Below are 14,277 nucleotides of genomic sequence, written 5' to 3'. Positions count from 1 at the left end.
CATGTCCTTCTCTTCATGACCCCATATGGGATTTTCTTGCAATGATACTAGAGTGGTTTACTGTTTCCTTCTCCAGTGGATTAAGGCAAACAGAGGTTAAGTGACTTGCCCAGGGTCAAAAAACCAATAAGTGTGTGAGGATGGATTTGAACTCAGATCTTCCTGACTCCAGGCCCAGTTCTCTAACCACTGAGACACCTAGCTGCCTATAATTATTATTATAATAGCAACAGTAGCTGACATTTACATATTGTTTTAAAATTTACAATGCCCTTTTTTCACATCAGCCTTGTGAGGTAGCTCAAACAAGTGTTACTATCGCCATTTTAGAGGTGAGGAGATGGATTCAGTGCCAAAGGTCAAGGTCATTACCTTCCGTATGAGACTTGGAGCTTCTTGGAAGTAGGGATTGTTTTATTCCTTGTATTTGCACCTCCAGCACCTAGCAGAGTCCCTGGATGGATTGAAGCAGTGGCATGAGACTGGGTTTTAGTATGGGGCCAAGGGTGGAGAATCTTCAGCTCTTTGCACTTGAAGTGCAAAGTCTCCACCCCTGATCTGAGCTCTGATATTCTTTAGTTCTGTGACCTTTGGCACTGAATCTATCTCCGCGCCTCTAAAATGATGATAGTAACACTTGTTTTATCTACCTCAAAGGGTTGGTGTGGAGAAAAGAGCAGTGTAAACCTAAAGCAATATGTAAATGTCAGTTCTGTTGCTTTTATTGTATTAAAAATTTAGGGAAATCACCTAATCCTTCTGGGTTTTAGTTTCCTAATCTGTAGTCAGAATCTCTGCTGCTCTGTTGTTCTACTTGGCGATTTAATCTGGGGGTGGGTATGAACTGTCTATGAAAGCAAGCAATGGGCCCCCATGTTACTGGGGATAGTCAAACAGGACACGTGGAATCCCAGTGTTTGCACATAATCGGGAAGGAAGGAAAGTTCTTTCCTGTTCCCCTGACGGTGCTTTTTCAACAACAGGATATTTCCCTAGGAGGTCCTCTTCTCTGAAAACAGTGTTGTTTTTTTTTTCTTTCTTTTTTTTTTTTCCTTTGGACAGCTGGTCATGCAGATCTTATAGCAAGGAGTGAATCACAAGTCATGGAGGCGCCGGTGGTCCTGACTGATGCAACGGCAAAATGCTTCATCCCAGACATTGAGCCCCGGCCTAACCAAGAAGAGGAAGAGGAGGAGGGATGGCAGCAGCGCTTGGCTCCCCTGATGAGAAGAAAGTCAATGGGGTCTTTGGAAAGGAGAGACCAGGATTGGAGGAGGAATATTCTTGATGGTGTTCAGGGATCAACCAGATCCATCGAGGCTCCCAAACTTCCAGGAGAAAAGGAGAATGAAGAAACCTTTGGGTCAGGAAGGAAGGGTAAGAACTCCATTCATCTCCATTGGCCTTTTTCCCCCGGGTTTTCCTTTTCTCTTGTTTGTTTTTCCTCTATCTTCTTCCTTACAGGGGGACACATATCTTCTTCTAGTTATGATTTTTTTTTCCTCTCTAAAAGTGTGGATATAGTCAAAGGATGGGGAGAAGAAGGAGAAGGTTGGCATTTATTGTTAACAGAATAAAAAAAATGTTAGGATCACAGAATCTTAAAGCATCAGGATCTTTAGAATATAGAAGAGGGACAGATATTTAGAACTGGAAGAAAGCTTAGAACATAATTCTTATAATATGCTAAAATGTACTGGAATGCTAGAAAAGATATTTTTAGGGATCATCTAGTCCAGGGGTTATTAACCTGAGGTCCATGAACTTGTGGGTTTTTGATCTTTTGATAAGTGTATTTCAAAATAATTGGTTTCCTTTGTAATCCTACAAATTTTATTTTATGCATTTAAAAACATTATTCTGAGAAGAGGTCCATAGATTTCACTAGATCTCCAAAGCGGACCATGATTTAAAAAAAAAAAAAAAAAGATTAAGAACCTTGATTTAGTTCAACTCCTTTACAGTTCAGGAAACCGTGGCAGTAAATAAGGCAGTCTGTCCCGAATCACACAACTAGGAAGGCAAAGCCAGAACTCAGACCTAAGTCTGAAGAATCCAAGGTCACATTCTTTTCACTGCACCATGAGGATTAGGCTTTTTAAAAGGGTGCCAGTGAAATAGCCAAAAAGTGAGAAAAAGCTGGAGAAGTTTGCCACCTATCCTTAAGACAGCCTGAGCAAGTAGAGCCTAATAGGAATAGACCCTGTGAGAAACAACTTTGGGGGTTCCAGAGAATCCCCCATCCTACAGAGTTGTAGAAACTGCCAAGTGGAAGGAGATCTTAGTTATCTAGTTCAACCTCTACTTTGCTTTGATACTTATTACTGAATGACGTTGGACAAGTAACTCACCTCTTGATGCCTCAGTTTCTTTATCTGTAAATTGAAGATAATAGATGCCTACCTCACAGATATGTTTAGTGGATCAAATAAAATAATGCATATAAAGTGCTTTGCAAATCTTAAAGTGAAATAAAAATGTGAGCTGTTATTAATACAACATGGTATAATGGAAAAGGCACTAGCTTTAGAGTCAGAACCTGAGTTCAAATCCTACCTTTGATTTTTACTCTGTGTGTGTGTGTGTGTGTGTGTGTGTGATCTTTTCCAAGTCAAGTCACTTAACCCTTCGGTTTAAGTGTGCAAAACAAGGGGGTTGGGTTAGCTGACCTCTGAGGTCCTTCCAGACATAGGTTTATCATCATCTATGATCTTAGAGGGACCTTAATACCTCACCAAGTAGCTCATTTCATTCAATGGTTGGATAGCTCTAATAGTTAGGAAGTACTTTCTTTCGTTATATTGAAGTCAGCCTCTTTGAAATTTCCACTCATTGACCCCCTAGTTTTGTCTTCAGGAACCAACCAGGAGTAATGGCTCACACCCTTTCTCATACTGGAAGACGGCTATGATATCCCCCTTCTGCCCTACTTCCACCCCAAATCTTCTGGCTTGATTGAAGGAACTGGCAATTTTTAACCTGGAGAAGATAAGGCACCTGGATTTGAGTCCTAATCTATCATTTACTAGCTCTGTGACCTTGGAGAAGTCACTTAACTTCCCAGCCTCAGTTTTTGACCATCTGTCAAAATGGTATGGTAATAATAGCTCCTATTTCTAAAGCATTCTACATTTCCCAAAGCGCTTTCCTTCCAACAATCCTGTGTGAGAGAGAGGGAGACAAGTAGAGGGAGAAGTAGTATGATGGAATAGACAGAGCGTGAACTTGAAGTCCCAAAGATCCGGGTTCAAACCCCACCTCTGACACTTATTAGGTGCATGATCATATACAAGTTAATTAACCTACTTCAGCTTCACCTGCCTCACCTGGATCTACCTCCCAAGGTCATTGTGAAGTTCAAATGACATGATGTATAGAAAGTGCTTTGCAAACTTGAGAACACTATATAAACTTCAGTTAGTGTTAGGATGATCAGTAGTGTTATTCTCACCTGATAGATGAAGAACCTGCAGCCTAGGGAGATAAAGTGACTTACCTCTGTTGACAGATGTAATAAGTAGTAAAGCAGGTCTTCTAACTATGTGTACTATTCACTTCAGAGGATTGTTTTTGGAGATCTCATGGCTCAGTGGATGGAGTGCTGGACTTGGGGTCAGGAAGACCTGAGTTCAAATCCTGCTTAAAACACTTGTTAGCTGTGTGACCCCAAGCAATTCTCAACTTTTCCTAGCCTCAGTTTCCTCATTGGTAAAATAGATAAAAAATGGTACCTACTTTACAGGTTGTTCTGAGGATCAAATTACATTACATGCATAAAGCATTTCACCAACTGTAAAGTAATATGTAATAAATGTTATCAAACTAAAGCCATAAATAAACCTAAGCTACTGTTTTGTCAGACAGCTAGGTGGGTCAGTTGATAGAGTGCTGGGCCTAGAGTCAGGAAGGTTCATCTTCATGAGTTCAAATCTGACCTCAGATACTTACAAGGTGTGTGACCCTGGGCAACTCACTTAACCTTGTATACCTCAGCTTCTTCATCTGTAAAATGAGCTGGAGAAGGAAATGGCAAACTACTCCAACATCTTTGCCAAGAAAATCCCTAAAAGGGTCATGAAGAGTCAGACAAGACTGAAAAGCATCCAAAGAAAACACTATTGTTTTCAGGAGAATGTTATTACCTGGAGTTTCAGTAGCTCTGATAAATGGGGTGAGCATCTTTTTAGATGTAACTGAATAGTAGTCACATAATTCAAGGCTTAGAGTGTCCCTTGCAGAAATAGCCCTTCACACAAGCTAGGTAGCAGCTCTCAGCATGGTTTGATTAGATGGCCCCTGAAAGGTTCTGTTATTGCCTTTCAAGGTACTTTTAGGCGTAGATACCTGGGTGGAGTAAGGGCAATGTGTTAATTGTCACATTACTATGAGGTGTTAGAAGAGGCAGCGTAGAAGGATTGGGAGCTGAGGAATCTAGAAAACTTGGGTTCAAATTCTCCTCTGATACTGGTTGAGTCCAGCCATGTCACTTCCCATCTCCCACCACCCCCCGCCCCGGTCCCTTGACTTACGTACTGAATCATAGGAGGAGTCACTGATGAGAGTTCCCATGCTGGGATTTCCCTCAGATGATAAAATCCCTCACTCATGCAACTCTGGGAATACTAGAATCTTGTGTTAGGACAGGGTCTCAGAAACTATTTAGTCCTACCTGACAGGAATCTCTTCTATGGAACCCCAAGGACTTGTGGCCCTTGCCAGCCTCCCTGCTTCTGAACCCTTAGTATTTCTGGGCCTCTCCAGCTGCCCTTGGGCTGAACACTCTCCATACTTGCTCTCTTGCTCAAGAGTAAGAGCTCTCTAGGAGCAGAGACTATCTGGCTTTTTCTATTTGTATCCTCAGTGCTTGGCGTATAGCAAGTTCCTAATAAATATTGACGTTCATTTTTCATTCATTCACTGAACACGTAGAGAAATAGCATCCTGGCATCCACTTGTACACTTCCAATGACAAGGAACTTACTACTTATCAAGGCTAACCTTTCCTACTTTGGGACAGCTTCAATGGTTAGGAAGTTTCTCTAAAATCTGTTCTCTTTCCTGCTCTGGGAGTCTGTGAACTCTGAAATTCTTTGATGCTGTGAACAAAAACAGTAGGAGGAATGGAAAACATAAGGCAAAGTGAATTTGATAAGATAATTGATGCTGAGAGAATCTCAAGCTTCTTTCAGTCAGTTCAAAGCACCCAGCTTGACCATATTATATTCCATGGTGCTGAAAGGACAGTGATAATCTGGAGTCCATGTTTTATGAAGATCAGCTGAAGAAACTGAGGGTATTGAGCTTGAAAGCTCAGGTGGTACATGATAGTTCTGTCTGGGTATTTGAAGTTCCACCCTCAGAAGAAGGATCGGTCTCATTCTGTTTGGCTCCAGAGGAAAGAACCGGGAGACACATATTGGGGGTTGTTGCAAAGCAGTGGATTTAAGCTTGATGTCAAAAAGAGCTTCCCAATAATTGGAACAGTCCCGAAGTGAGATGGGCTGCCTTGGGAGGTGGCGGGCTCTCTTTCATTGAAGGTCTTCAAGCAGAGGTTGGATGGCCACTGGTCAAGTATCCTGGAAATTGGGGATGGCATTGAAAATACCTCTCAACTGGAAAATTCTGTAATTTTTTTTTTTTGGTGGCTGAGCCAAGATGGAAATGTTTGAAAAGTAAGGAGGTAGAATGGTGCTGGCAACATGGTACCAGGGAAAGAGAATTAGATTGGGAGTCAGAGAATCTGAAATTGAATCTACCTGTGTGATCTTGAGCAAGTCATTCAATTTTCTGGGTCATAATTTCTTCATTTGTAAAATTAGTGGGCAGATCTAAATTCTGGGACTAGAGACGGGCAAATAACCCCCTCCCCCCTTCTTTTTCTTTAAAGGAGGAATGTAAACCTTTCAGAAGATTGACTATGGGCTTGATGTCAATTCCTGACAAAACTGTAGGACATATTATTAATGAGACGGTGGGATGTAGTTAGGGAATCCATGCTCACTAAGAACTAAACTGAGTTCATCAAGAACAGATCATTTGAGACTAATCTCATTTTTTTTTGACATGGTCATCAGACTTGGCAGAGGCAGTGTGGTGTAGAGGGTTGGTTGGTTTTGGATTCAGGAAGTCCCAGGTTCATTACGTATAGGCTATGTGACCATAAGCAAGTGGTCTAGGTAACTCTTTAAGGTTAATAAGATACAGAGGAGTTGCCTGGGTGAGGGAGTTTTCTTATCAGGCATTCCCTATTTGACAAAAATCCCAGCTTCGGACTTTCCCCCCACCGTCATACACACAAAAAAAGGTTGGGCAGATCGGGGAAAATGTCATGTATATAATAAGATACTTTACCTGTATTTTGGGAAGATGTTTGAACAAAATCTATCATATCTTTTGGGACAAGACGGGGAATGGTACTTGATGATAGTATAATTAGGTAGATTAAAAACTGGTTCTATGTGGAGACCTAAAAGATGGTAAAGAAGGGAACAGTGACAGCTTGGAAGGATGCAGCCTGTCCTAGGGATCTCTCCTAATCCTGGATGAATTCAATTCAAATCAACAATCTTTATTAAGTCCCTGTCTTCATCTTGCTTATAGAAGTAAAAAATAAGGGTATGTGGGGGGAAGGGGATAGGCATTTATTAAGCACCTACTGTGTGCCAGGCACTTTACAAAAATTATCTCATTTGAGCCTCCCAACAATCCTTGTGAGGTTGCTACTATCCCCATTTTATAGATGAGGAAACTGAGGCTGAGAGAAGCTAAGTGATTTGCTCAGGGTTACATAGCTAGGAAATGTCTGAGGCTGGGTTTGAACTCAAGTCTTCCTTGTTTCAGGACCAGTGCCCTATCCACTGTGCCCCTTTGCTGCTCTGAATGAATGCAGGGAGTGGAGTAGAGAAGGCCATGAGCCAATGGATCTCAATAGGCTGGGAACAGTAGGCTGGACATAATAAAAAATTTATAGAGATAAATATACAGTCCTGAGTTTGTATTAGACAATTACTTGCAGAAATACAGAGTATAGAGTTGGGGTCATTATAAACCAAACCCAAAGATACAGGTAGTCTTTAAGGTCAATGAGTCAGCAATATCATGTGGCAGCCAAAAAAAAAAAAAAAAAGCCAAAACTCTAATACTGCATTAATAGAAATAAAAGTGTCTAGAGGGAGGGAGGTGATAGTGAGATGTTAGTAGAAATAATGTCCAGAGTGAGGGAGGTGCCCTGATTAGGCACATTGGGATTACACTTGGTCCAGTTATTATTATAAGTTACATTACAAGCTGGGGAATGTCCAAAGGAAGGTGCTGAGATAACCAGGCTTATTAAACTATTTAGTAAGGGCAGCTAATGATATTTGAACTGCTGCTAGGTAGAAGCTAGGTAAGACTTGTTCTGTTTTGTTCTGGAGAGCAGAATGAGAACCAAAGGTAGATTATAGTTCAACATGAGAAAAAAAAAATCTAATTGGGACTGTCAAAATGAGAATGGAATAGTGAGGTCCATATCACTGGGAGTGTTTAAGGGCATGGAGAGACATTTTCTTGGTCAGTTTAGACTGTATTAATGAGTTGGGCAGGGGTTAGAATAGATGACATCTGAGATCCCTTATGATTCTGTTAACTTGACAAATTCTATCCCTGAACTGAGACTAATGGGTAGGAGAAGAACCTAGCTGTTAGGAGAGTGTGGCTTATTTGCCACTGAGGAAGGCAGGGCATCTAGTAGGAGAATAGTACTCCGTGGAGTCAAAGGCAGCAGACATCATGGAGGTTGAGGGTTTATGTAGTTAGGTTTTTAGTAGAGTTTTCAACACTGAAGTTCCAGAGAATGATAGCATTGGGTGGAGTGGAGAGGAAGACCAAAAATCATGTACCAAAGTCATTGAAAAAGGTTGGAAGAGTACCATGGAAGTCATATGTGACCGCAACAAGGATGGGGATGGTTGATAATGGGTAGTGGGTGATACAACACATTTTCACAGACCTAGAAAGATGAAAAGTTGATTGCTGAGTGATGGTTGGTGGGTTGGTTGTCCTTCATTATTGAAGATGCTGAAAATGACATCACTGGGGCAGCTAGGTGGCACAGTGGATAGAGCACCAGCCCAGGAGTCAGGAGGACCTGAGTTCAAATCCAGCTTACTAGCTAGCTGTGTGACCTTGGGTAAGTCACTTAACCCCCATTGCCTCATAAAATAAAAAGAAAAGAAAATGACATCACTGCATTGGAGTCAAGGTACAGTGTGTCAACTATGGCTGATCAAATCAATATGAGCTCAAAAAGCTTTACCGCAGGCCGGGCACAAATAATCCACATGAATATTTGCTGAGTGATAGTGAAAGGGGAATGATCATTTAGACCTGGAAAAGATTTTAAAGGTCAACAAGTCCAACCACCTCATTTTATAGAGCAGATAACTATGGCCAAGAGAGGTCAGGTAACTTGGGATAATAGATATAGAGCGCTTGGCCAAAGATACACAAGTGGAGTGGCAGGTATTACATCATAGCGGAGCCGTAACCAGCATAGGTGACTGGAATTTTGACTCAGGTCGCGGAAGTTTAGAAGTTGATTTAAACCTAGTTCTTCTGATTCCACATACAGGGATCTTTCTGCTGTACCACTGAGAAGATACCTTTCTCCTAACTCTACAAATTGGGAGGATTGACAGAAATAGAAGCCAGAAGGTTGCCAGGGATGTAATATCTATCGTTAGGGGGAGAGCAAAAAGCATTAAGACATTGGGGACTTTATCGCTAGTAGAACAGAGATTCTAAAAGGCATGTTGGAATGGGTTTGGCAGTGATTTCCATTGACTTGGAATGGGATAGTAGAGATGTGCTGGAGATGGGAGGGATCGTGTGGGCTAACTGCATGTAGCAATGATGATCTTTGGATGAGACTAGGAGGCTAATACAGCAGGAGGTTGACAGGTGTGGCATGTTCCTTCAGCGTCAGACTCACAGACAACACATCAGTGTCTTGCTATAGTTTCTTAGAATCATAAGATTCAGAGCTGGAAGAGACCTTGGAGATCATTTAGTAAATCACTCCCATCCTTTTACAGAGGAGTAAACTGAGGCCCAAAGGGAGGAGGGGGCTTGCTGTAGGTCACACTAAGAGTTCATAACAAAGCTGGGAGGTCCTTTTATTTTTATTTTTTGTTTTTGTTTTTTTTTTTTTTGCTAGGCAATGGGGTTAAGGCATTGCCCAGGATCACACAGCTAGTAAATGTCAAGTGTCTGAGGCTGGATTTGAACTCAGGTCCTCCTGACTCCAGGGCTGGTGCTCTAACCACTGCTGCCCCTGGGAGGGGTTTTTAGTTATACTATGCTACCTCTCTACCCGCTTGACCTTTGTTTCTTAATTAAGGCAGCTGGGCTTCTGGGTCCATTCAGGGAAACCAAGAAAGTCTTTTTCTACAAGGTTCCTCTTCTCTGAGTAGCCCAGAAGAGCCCTTCCAGTCTTTGGGAGCAGCTATCTTTACAAAAGTGGGAGACTGTAAACTCCTCATTGTCAGCAGAGCTCTTAGCTCCCTAGGCTATATAATTTATCTGGGTCATCATAAACACGTTCAGTCTCCTCTCTGGGCCTCAGTTCCTAACATTCTAAAATGGAGGTGGGGCTGGGTCCATGACCTTTTTTTAAAAAAATAAATATGTTGATAACTGTATTCGATATAATTGGTTTTCCTTTATAATTCTATGCATTTTCTTTTATTATGCCTTTAAAAGTATGATTCTGGGAAGGGGGCTTTCAGGCTCCACCAGACTGCCACAGGGGTCTGTGACACATAAAATGTTAAGAATTCCTGGGCTAGATCATCTCTTCCAGCTCTCCCATCTCAGATCCTATGAAATCCAAGCCTCAGACTTGACCTGCTGCATCTGAGGAAGGCCCTTCCTCCACCCGTGCAAACACGCAGGGACAAGCCTCCCTGTGTGGTTATGACTCACCCGGCGAAGCAACCGAGAGAGATGGGTGGCAGCTTAGCCAGGAAATGACGTGGTTTGCAGCCCAGTCTGAGTACCTTGTAAGCTCAGCTCACCCTCTTGACAGGGCTGAAAATCTGCCAAACCAAAGCTGACCTGAGTTGATAGCCCCAGAATTATTGCATTGGTTTTGTTCTTTTTTTTCTCTCTCTCTCCACCCCCAGGTGAGAGGGGATAGCATTTGCCTGTGTTCACGCACGTTCTTGTGTTGGCATTTGCCCTATTAAATCCCTCTGAGATACCAGCCAGACCCCTAGTTCAAATGGGAGCTTTCCAATCATTGGCAGTCAAGTGGGAGGAGAGAATGTTGGCCCATGGGAACCATCCTGTGTGAAACTAAGAGTTGTTCTCTCTTTCTGAAAGTTTTACAGAAATATACTGTAACCAAGCAAAATAAAGAATCACAAGATTTAGAGCTGAGAAAGATTTTATAGCCCAATTTACCTTCTCTCCCCTCCTCTCCCTACCTCACTTTATTTATTTTTAAGCTTTAGTGACAGGTAACATGGCATAATCCATAAGGAGGTGATCTCAAAGTCATGAAAACCTAGGTTCAAGGCCCACCTGATAAATACTAGCTGTGTGACTCTAAGCAAGATACTTAATTTCTCTGCGTCCCTCCATTCCCCCCCCAACCCCCATTCTCTAAGATTATGAATTGTTTCACAGGATTTCTTCATCAGGGGTATCCAAAACAAGACAAAAATGCTTATGCCTCTTACTTGTATCAGTAATTTCCTAGTATACACTCCTCACCCTCACTCTCCCTTGAATTCTTACTTGTAGCGAAGAAAACAGTTCACACATCCCACTTTGTCTTGACTGTGTATGGAACATGACCAGATATGATCCCACCCTTCCCTTGTAACAAAGAAATACAGTTTGGCAAATCCAATGAAAAGGTCAAGCTTGCCTTGATTGTGTATGGTACACCCCTTACCCATAGTCCCTCACATTTCTACTGAGAAAGGGAGATGTGTTTCATCATCTCTTTGAAATTAAGATTGTTCATCACAATTCATCCGAATTTAGCTGCCATGATTGCTATCTTTTGTTTATTATAATTCCTCATTCTTCTTACTTCATTATGCGTTATTTCATACAAGTCTTTCCAAGTTTCCATAAATTCCTCACTCATCATTTTTTATGATACATTAGTGTTGTCCACTCCACTTTAAAACTGAGACCAGAAAGTAGAAGTGACTTGCAAAGGTCTTACAGCTAGTGAGTCATGGTAGAGACCAGACTAGAGTCCAGGTCTACTGATTTAATTAAAGCAATTAATTTATTTATTAACAATATTATATTAACAATTATATTAACAATAAAGCCCTACTTAATGTCCCATGTAGTATGTTTATAAAGTACTTCCACATATGTCTTCTCTCTCAAACCATACAACCCCCATATGAGAGAGGCAGAGGAAGGCTTATTTTCTCTGCTTTAAAGCAGAACAAAGTGGGAATCAGAGAGGTTAGGTAATTTGATCATGGTCACACAGAGCACTCTAAATCCGGCATTATTTCTGTCAAGTTGCTACTGATGGACAGAAGCCTCTTCTTTTCTTTCTTTTCTTTTCAATTTATTTATTTTTAGTTTTCAACAATCAGTTCCATAAGCTTTTGAGTTTTAAATTGTCTCTCCCTCCTTCCCTCCCCAAGATGGCGTTCAATCTGATATAGGCTCTACATATACATTCCTATTAAACATGGACAGAAGCCTTTTCGAAGAGTTCATTTTAAAGTTCCATACTAAGTTAAATATTAAAATATTAGTGAAAAGGCATATGTATGCTGAGGTTTCCAGTCAGGACTAAGACAGATGTGAGAAACTGAGTGAAATAGTCCAAAATCCCATAGCCAATGAGTGGCAGAGCTTAGGATTTGAGCCTATGCATTTTATTTTTTTAAAATATATTTTATTTATTTCTTTAAATGTTTCCCAATTACATGTATTTTTTTTTGTGAGGTAATTGGGGTTAAGTGACTAGCCCAGAGTCACACAGCTAGTGAGTATTATGTGTCTGAGGTTGGATTTGAACTCAGGTCCTCCTGACTCCAAAGCCAGTGCTCTATCCACTGTGCCACCTAGCTGCACCCCCCCCAACATAATACAAAGTTCATCACAATTCATCCGAATTTAGCTGACATCATTACTATCTTTTGTTTATTATAATTTCTCATTCTTCTTACTTCATTAAGCATTATTTCGTACAAGTCTTTCCAAGTTTCCATGAATTCCTCACTCATCATTTTTTATGATGCATTAGTGCTGTCCACTCCATTTTATAGCTGGAGAAACTGAGGCCAGAGAGTAGAAGTGACTTACTAAAGGCCTTATAGCTAGTGAGTCATGGTAGAGACCAGACTTGAGTCTAGGTCTACTGATTTCATTAAAGCAATTAATTTATTTATTAACAATATTATATTAACAATTATATTAACAATAAAACCCTACTTATGTCCCATGTAGTATGTTTATAAAGTACTTCCACATACGTTTTCTCTCTCAAACCATACAACACCCCCCCCCCCAATGAGGGAGGCAGAGGAAGGTTTATTTTCATTGCTTTAAAGAACAAAGTGGAAATCAGAGAGGTTAGGTAATTTAATTATGGTCACACAGCTCACTCTAAATCCAGCCTTGTTTCTGTTAAGTTGCTCCTGACAGACAGAAACCTTTTCTTTTCTCTTTAATTTATTTACTTTTAGTTGTCAACAATCACTTCCATAAGCTTTTGAGTTTTAAATTTTCTCCCCCTCCCTCCTAACTCCCCCCCAGATGGCATTCAATCTGATATAGGCTCTACATATACATTCCTATTAAACATGGACAGAAGCCTTTTCGAGGAATTCATTTCAAAGTCCCATACTAAGTTAAATATTAAAATATTAGTGAAAAGGCGTATGTATGCTGGGGTTTCCAGTCAAGACCAAGGCAGATGTGAGAAACTGAGTGAAATAGTCTAAAATCCCATAGCCAATGAGTGGCAGAGCTTAGGATTTGAGCCTATGTATTTTTTTAATATATTTATTTATTTATTTAAATTTTTCCCAATTACATGTGAAAAAATAAACATTTAAAAAAAATTTGGGTTCTAAATTCTCTGGAGAGGGGAGCTGAGTACAACGGTCTCTGCCACTTAGATGACCTTGGACAAGTCAATCCTACTTATCCTGCTGGCCTATAAAGTTGTCATGGGGATGAAAGGGGATCATAGGTATGATGAGGTGGGGCCTGGGTAGGGGCAATGAGTACCCTGAGACCTGCCTTATCATCCAGAAGCTTAGCTTGCCATTCAGTCTTAACAGAGATAGAAAACAGCTGTGAGGCAACTAAATAAGTTAAATGCCTAAATAAGTAGTGGTGGGGATTAAAGGCTAGAGAAATGTTCAGCTGAGAACAATCAGCCTGGACTGGCATGATCAAGGAAGCTTAATGGGGGAAAGGAAATTTGACCTAAGGATGCCAAATCAATTCAGTCCATTAAGCAAAAATTATTAAGTGCCAGATGTAGATATGGAACTATGCTCGACTCTAAAAGTATAAAGACAAAACAAAACCCTGCCCTTAAGGAGTCATCATCATCATCATCATCATCATCATTATCATCATCATTATCATTATTGCATTTATACAGCACTTTAAGGCTTTCTAAACACTGTACAGACATTGTCTTATTTTGTTCTCATAACAGCCCTAGGGAATAGGTGCTATTATTCTCATTTTATAGATGAGGAAACTGAGGGAGGCATAAGTTAATCATTGATTTTACACAGCCAGTAAATGTCTGAGGCTGGATTTGAACTCGAGTCTTTCTGACAGTAGGTGTGATGTTCTTTCCACCAAACCTCATCTTACTTCTTGGAGGAAGGGTTTAGATCAGTGAGGAGATGGGTGCAGGGTCTTCCAGGGAAACGGAAAAATTTGTGAGTAGAGGGGCAGTAGATAGCTGTCCTTCTTGGAGGGAATTGCTCATACATAAGGGAATAGTGAGAGATGAGAGAAGACGAAAGGTTTGGTTGTGGTCAGATTGGAGAGGTCTTGAATGCCAAGTACAGGAGTTATAGGATTACGGATTTAGAGGTGAGGGGTGGGGGAAGGGAACCACAGAGGTCATCTTGTCCAGTATATTTATTTGATTGACGAGAGGTTAAGGAGCCAAGCCTCAGGTCAGAGGAGATAACAGAACTGAGATGTAAACCCAGCTACCCTGATTCCAAATCCAACGTTCTTTGGCAGGCAATAGGGAGCTAGCAAAAGTTTAAACAGGGTAGC

The 14,277-nt window shown here is 40.9% G+C and overlaps 1 protein-coding gene across 6 annotated transcripts in view; it reads left to right on the top strand.

The window, feature by feature from the left end:
* The window catches only part of SH3TC1 (SH3 domain and tetratricopeptide repeats 1), a 110,361-nt gene that overhangs the window by 41,814 nt on the left and 54,270 nt on the right, over window positions 1–14,277 (top strand). For all 6 annotated transcript variants that reach the window (XM_027836362.1, XM_027836363.1, XM_027836361.1 and 3 more), the window contains exon 2: window positions 1,063–1,377. In XM_027836362.1, coding sequence (XP_027692163.1) covers window positions 1,104–1,377 — 274 coding nt within the window. In that variant the 5' untranslated portion in view covers window positions 1,063–1,103. The remainder of the gene's footprint in view (window positions 1–1,062; window positions 1,378–14,277) is intronic.

This window comes from Vombatus ursinus, unplaced genomic scaffold, assembly GCF_900497805.2.
Source record: "Vombatus ursinus unplaced genomic scaffold, bare-nosed wombat genome assembly UNPS02014818.1, whole genome shotgun sequence".
Taxonomy (NCBI): Eukaryota; Metazoa; Chordata; class Mammalia; order Diprotodontia; family Vombatidae; genus Vombatus; species Vombatus ursinus.
Note: the sequence above shows the minus strand (reverse complement) of the source record. Positions and strands in the feature narration are given on the sequence as shown.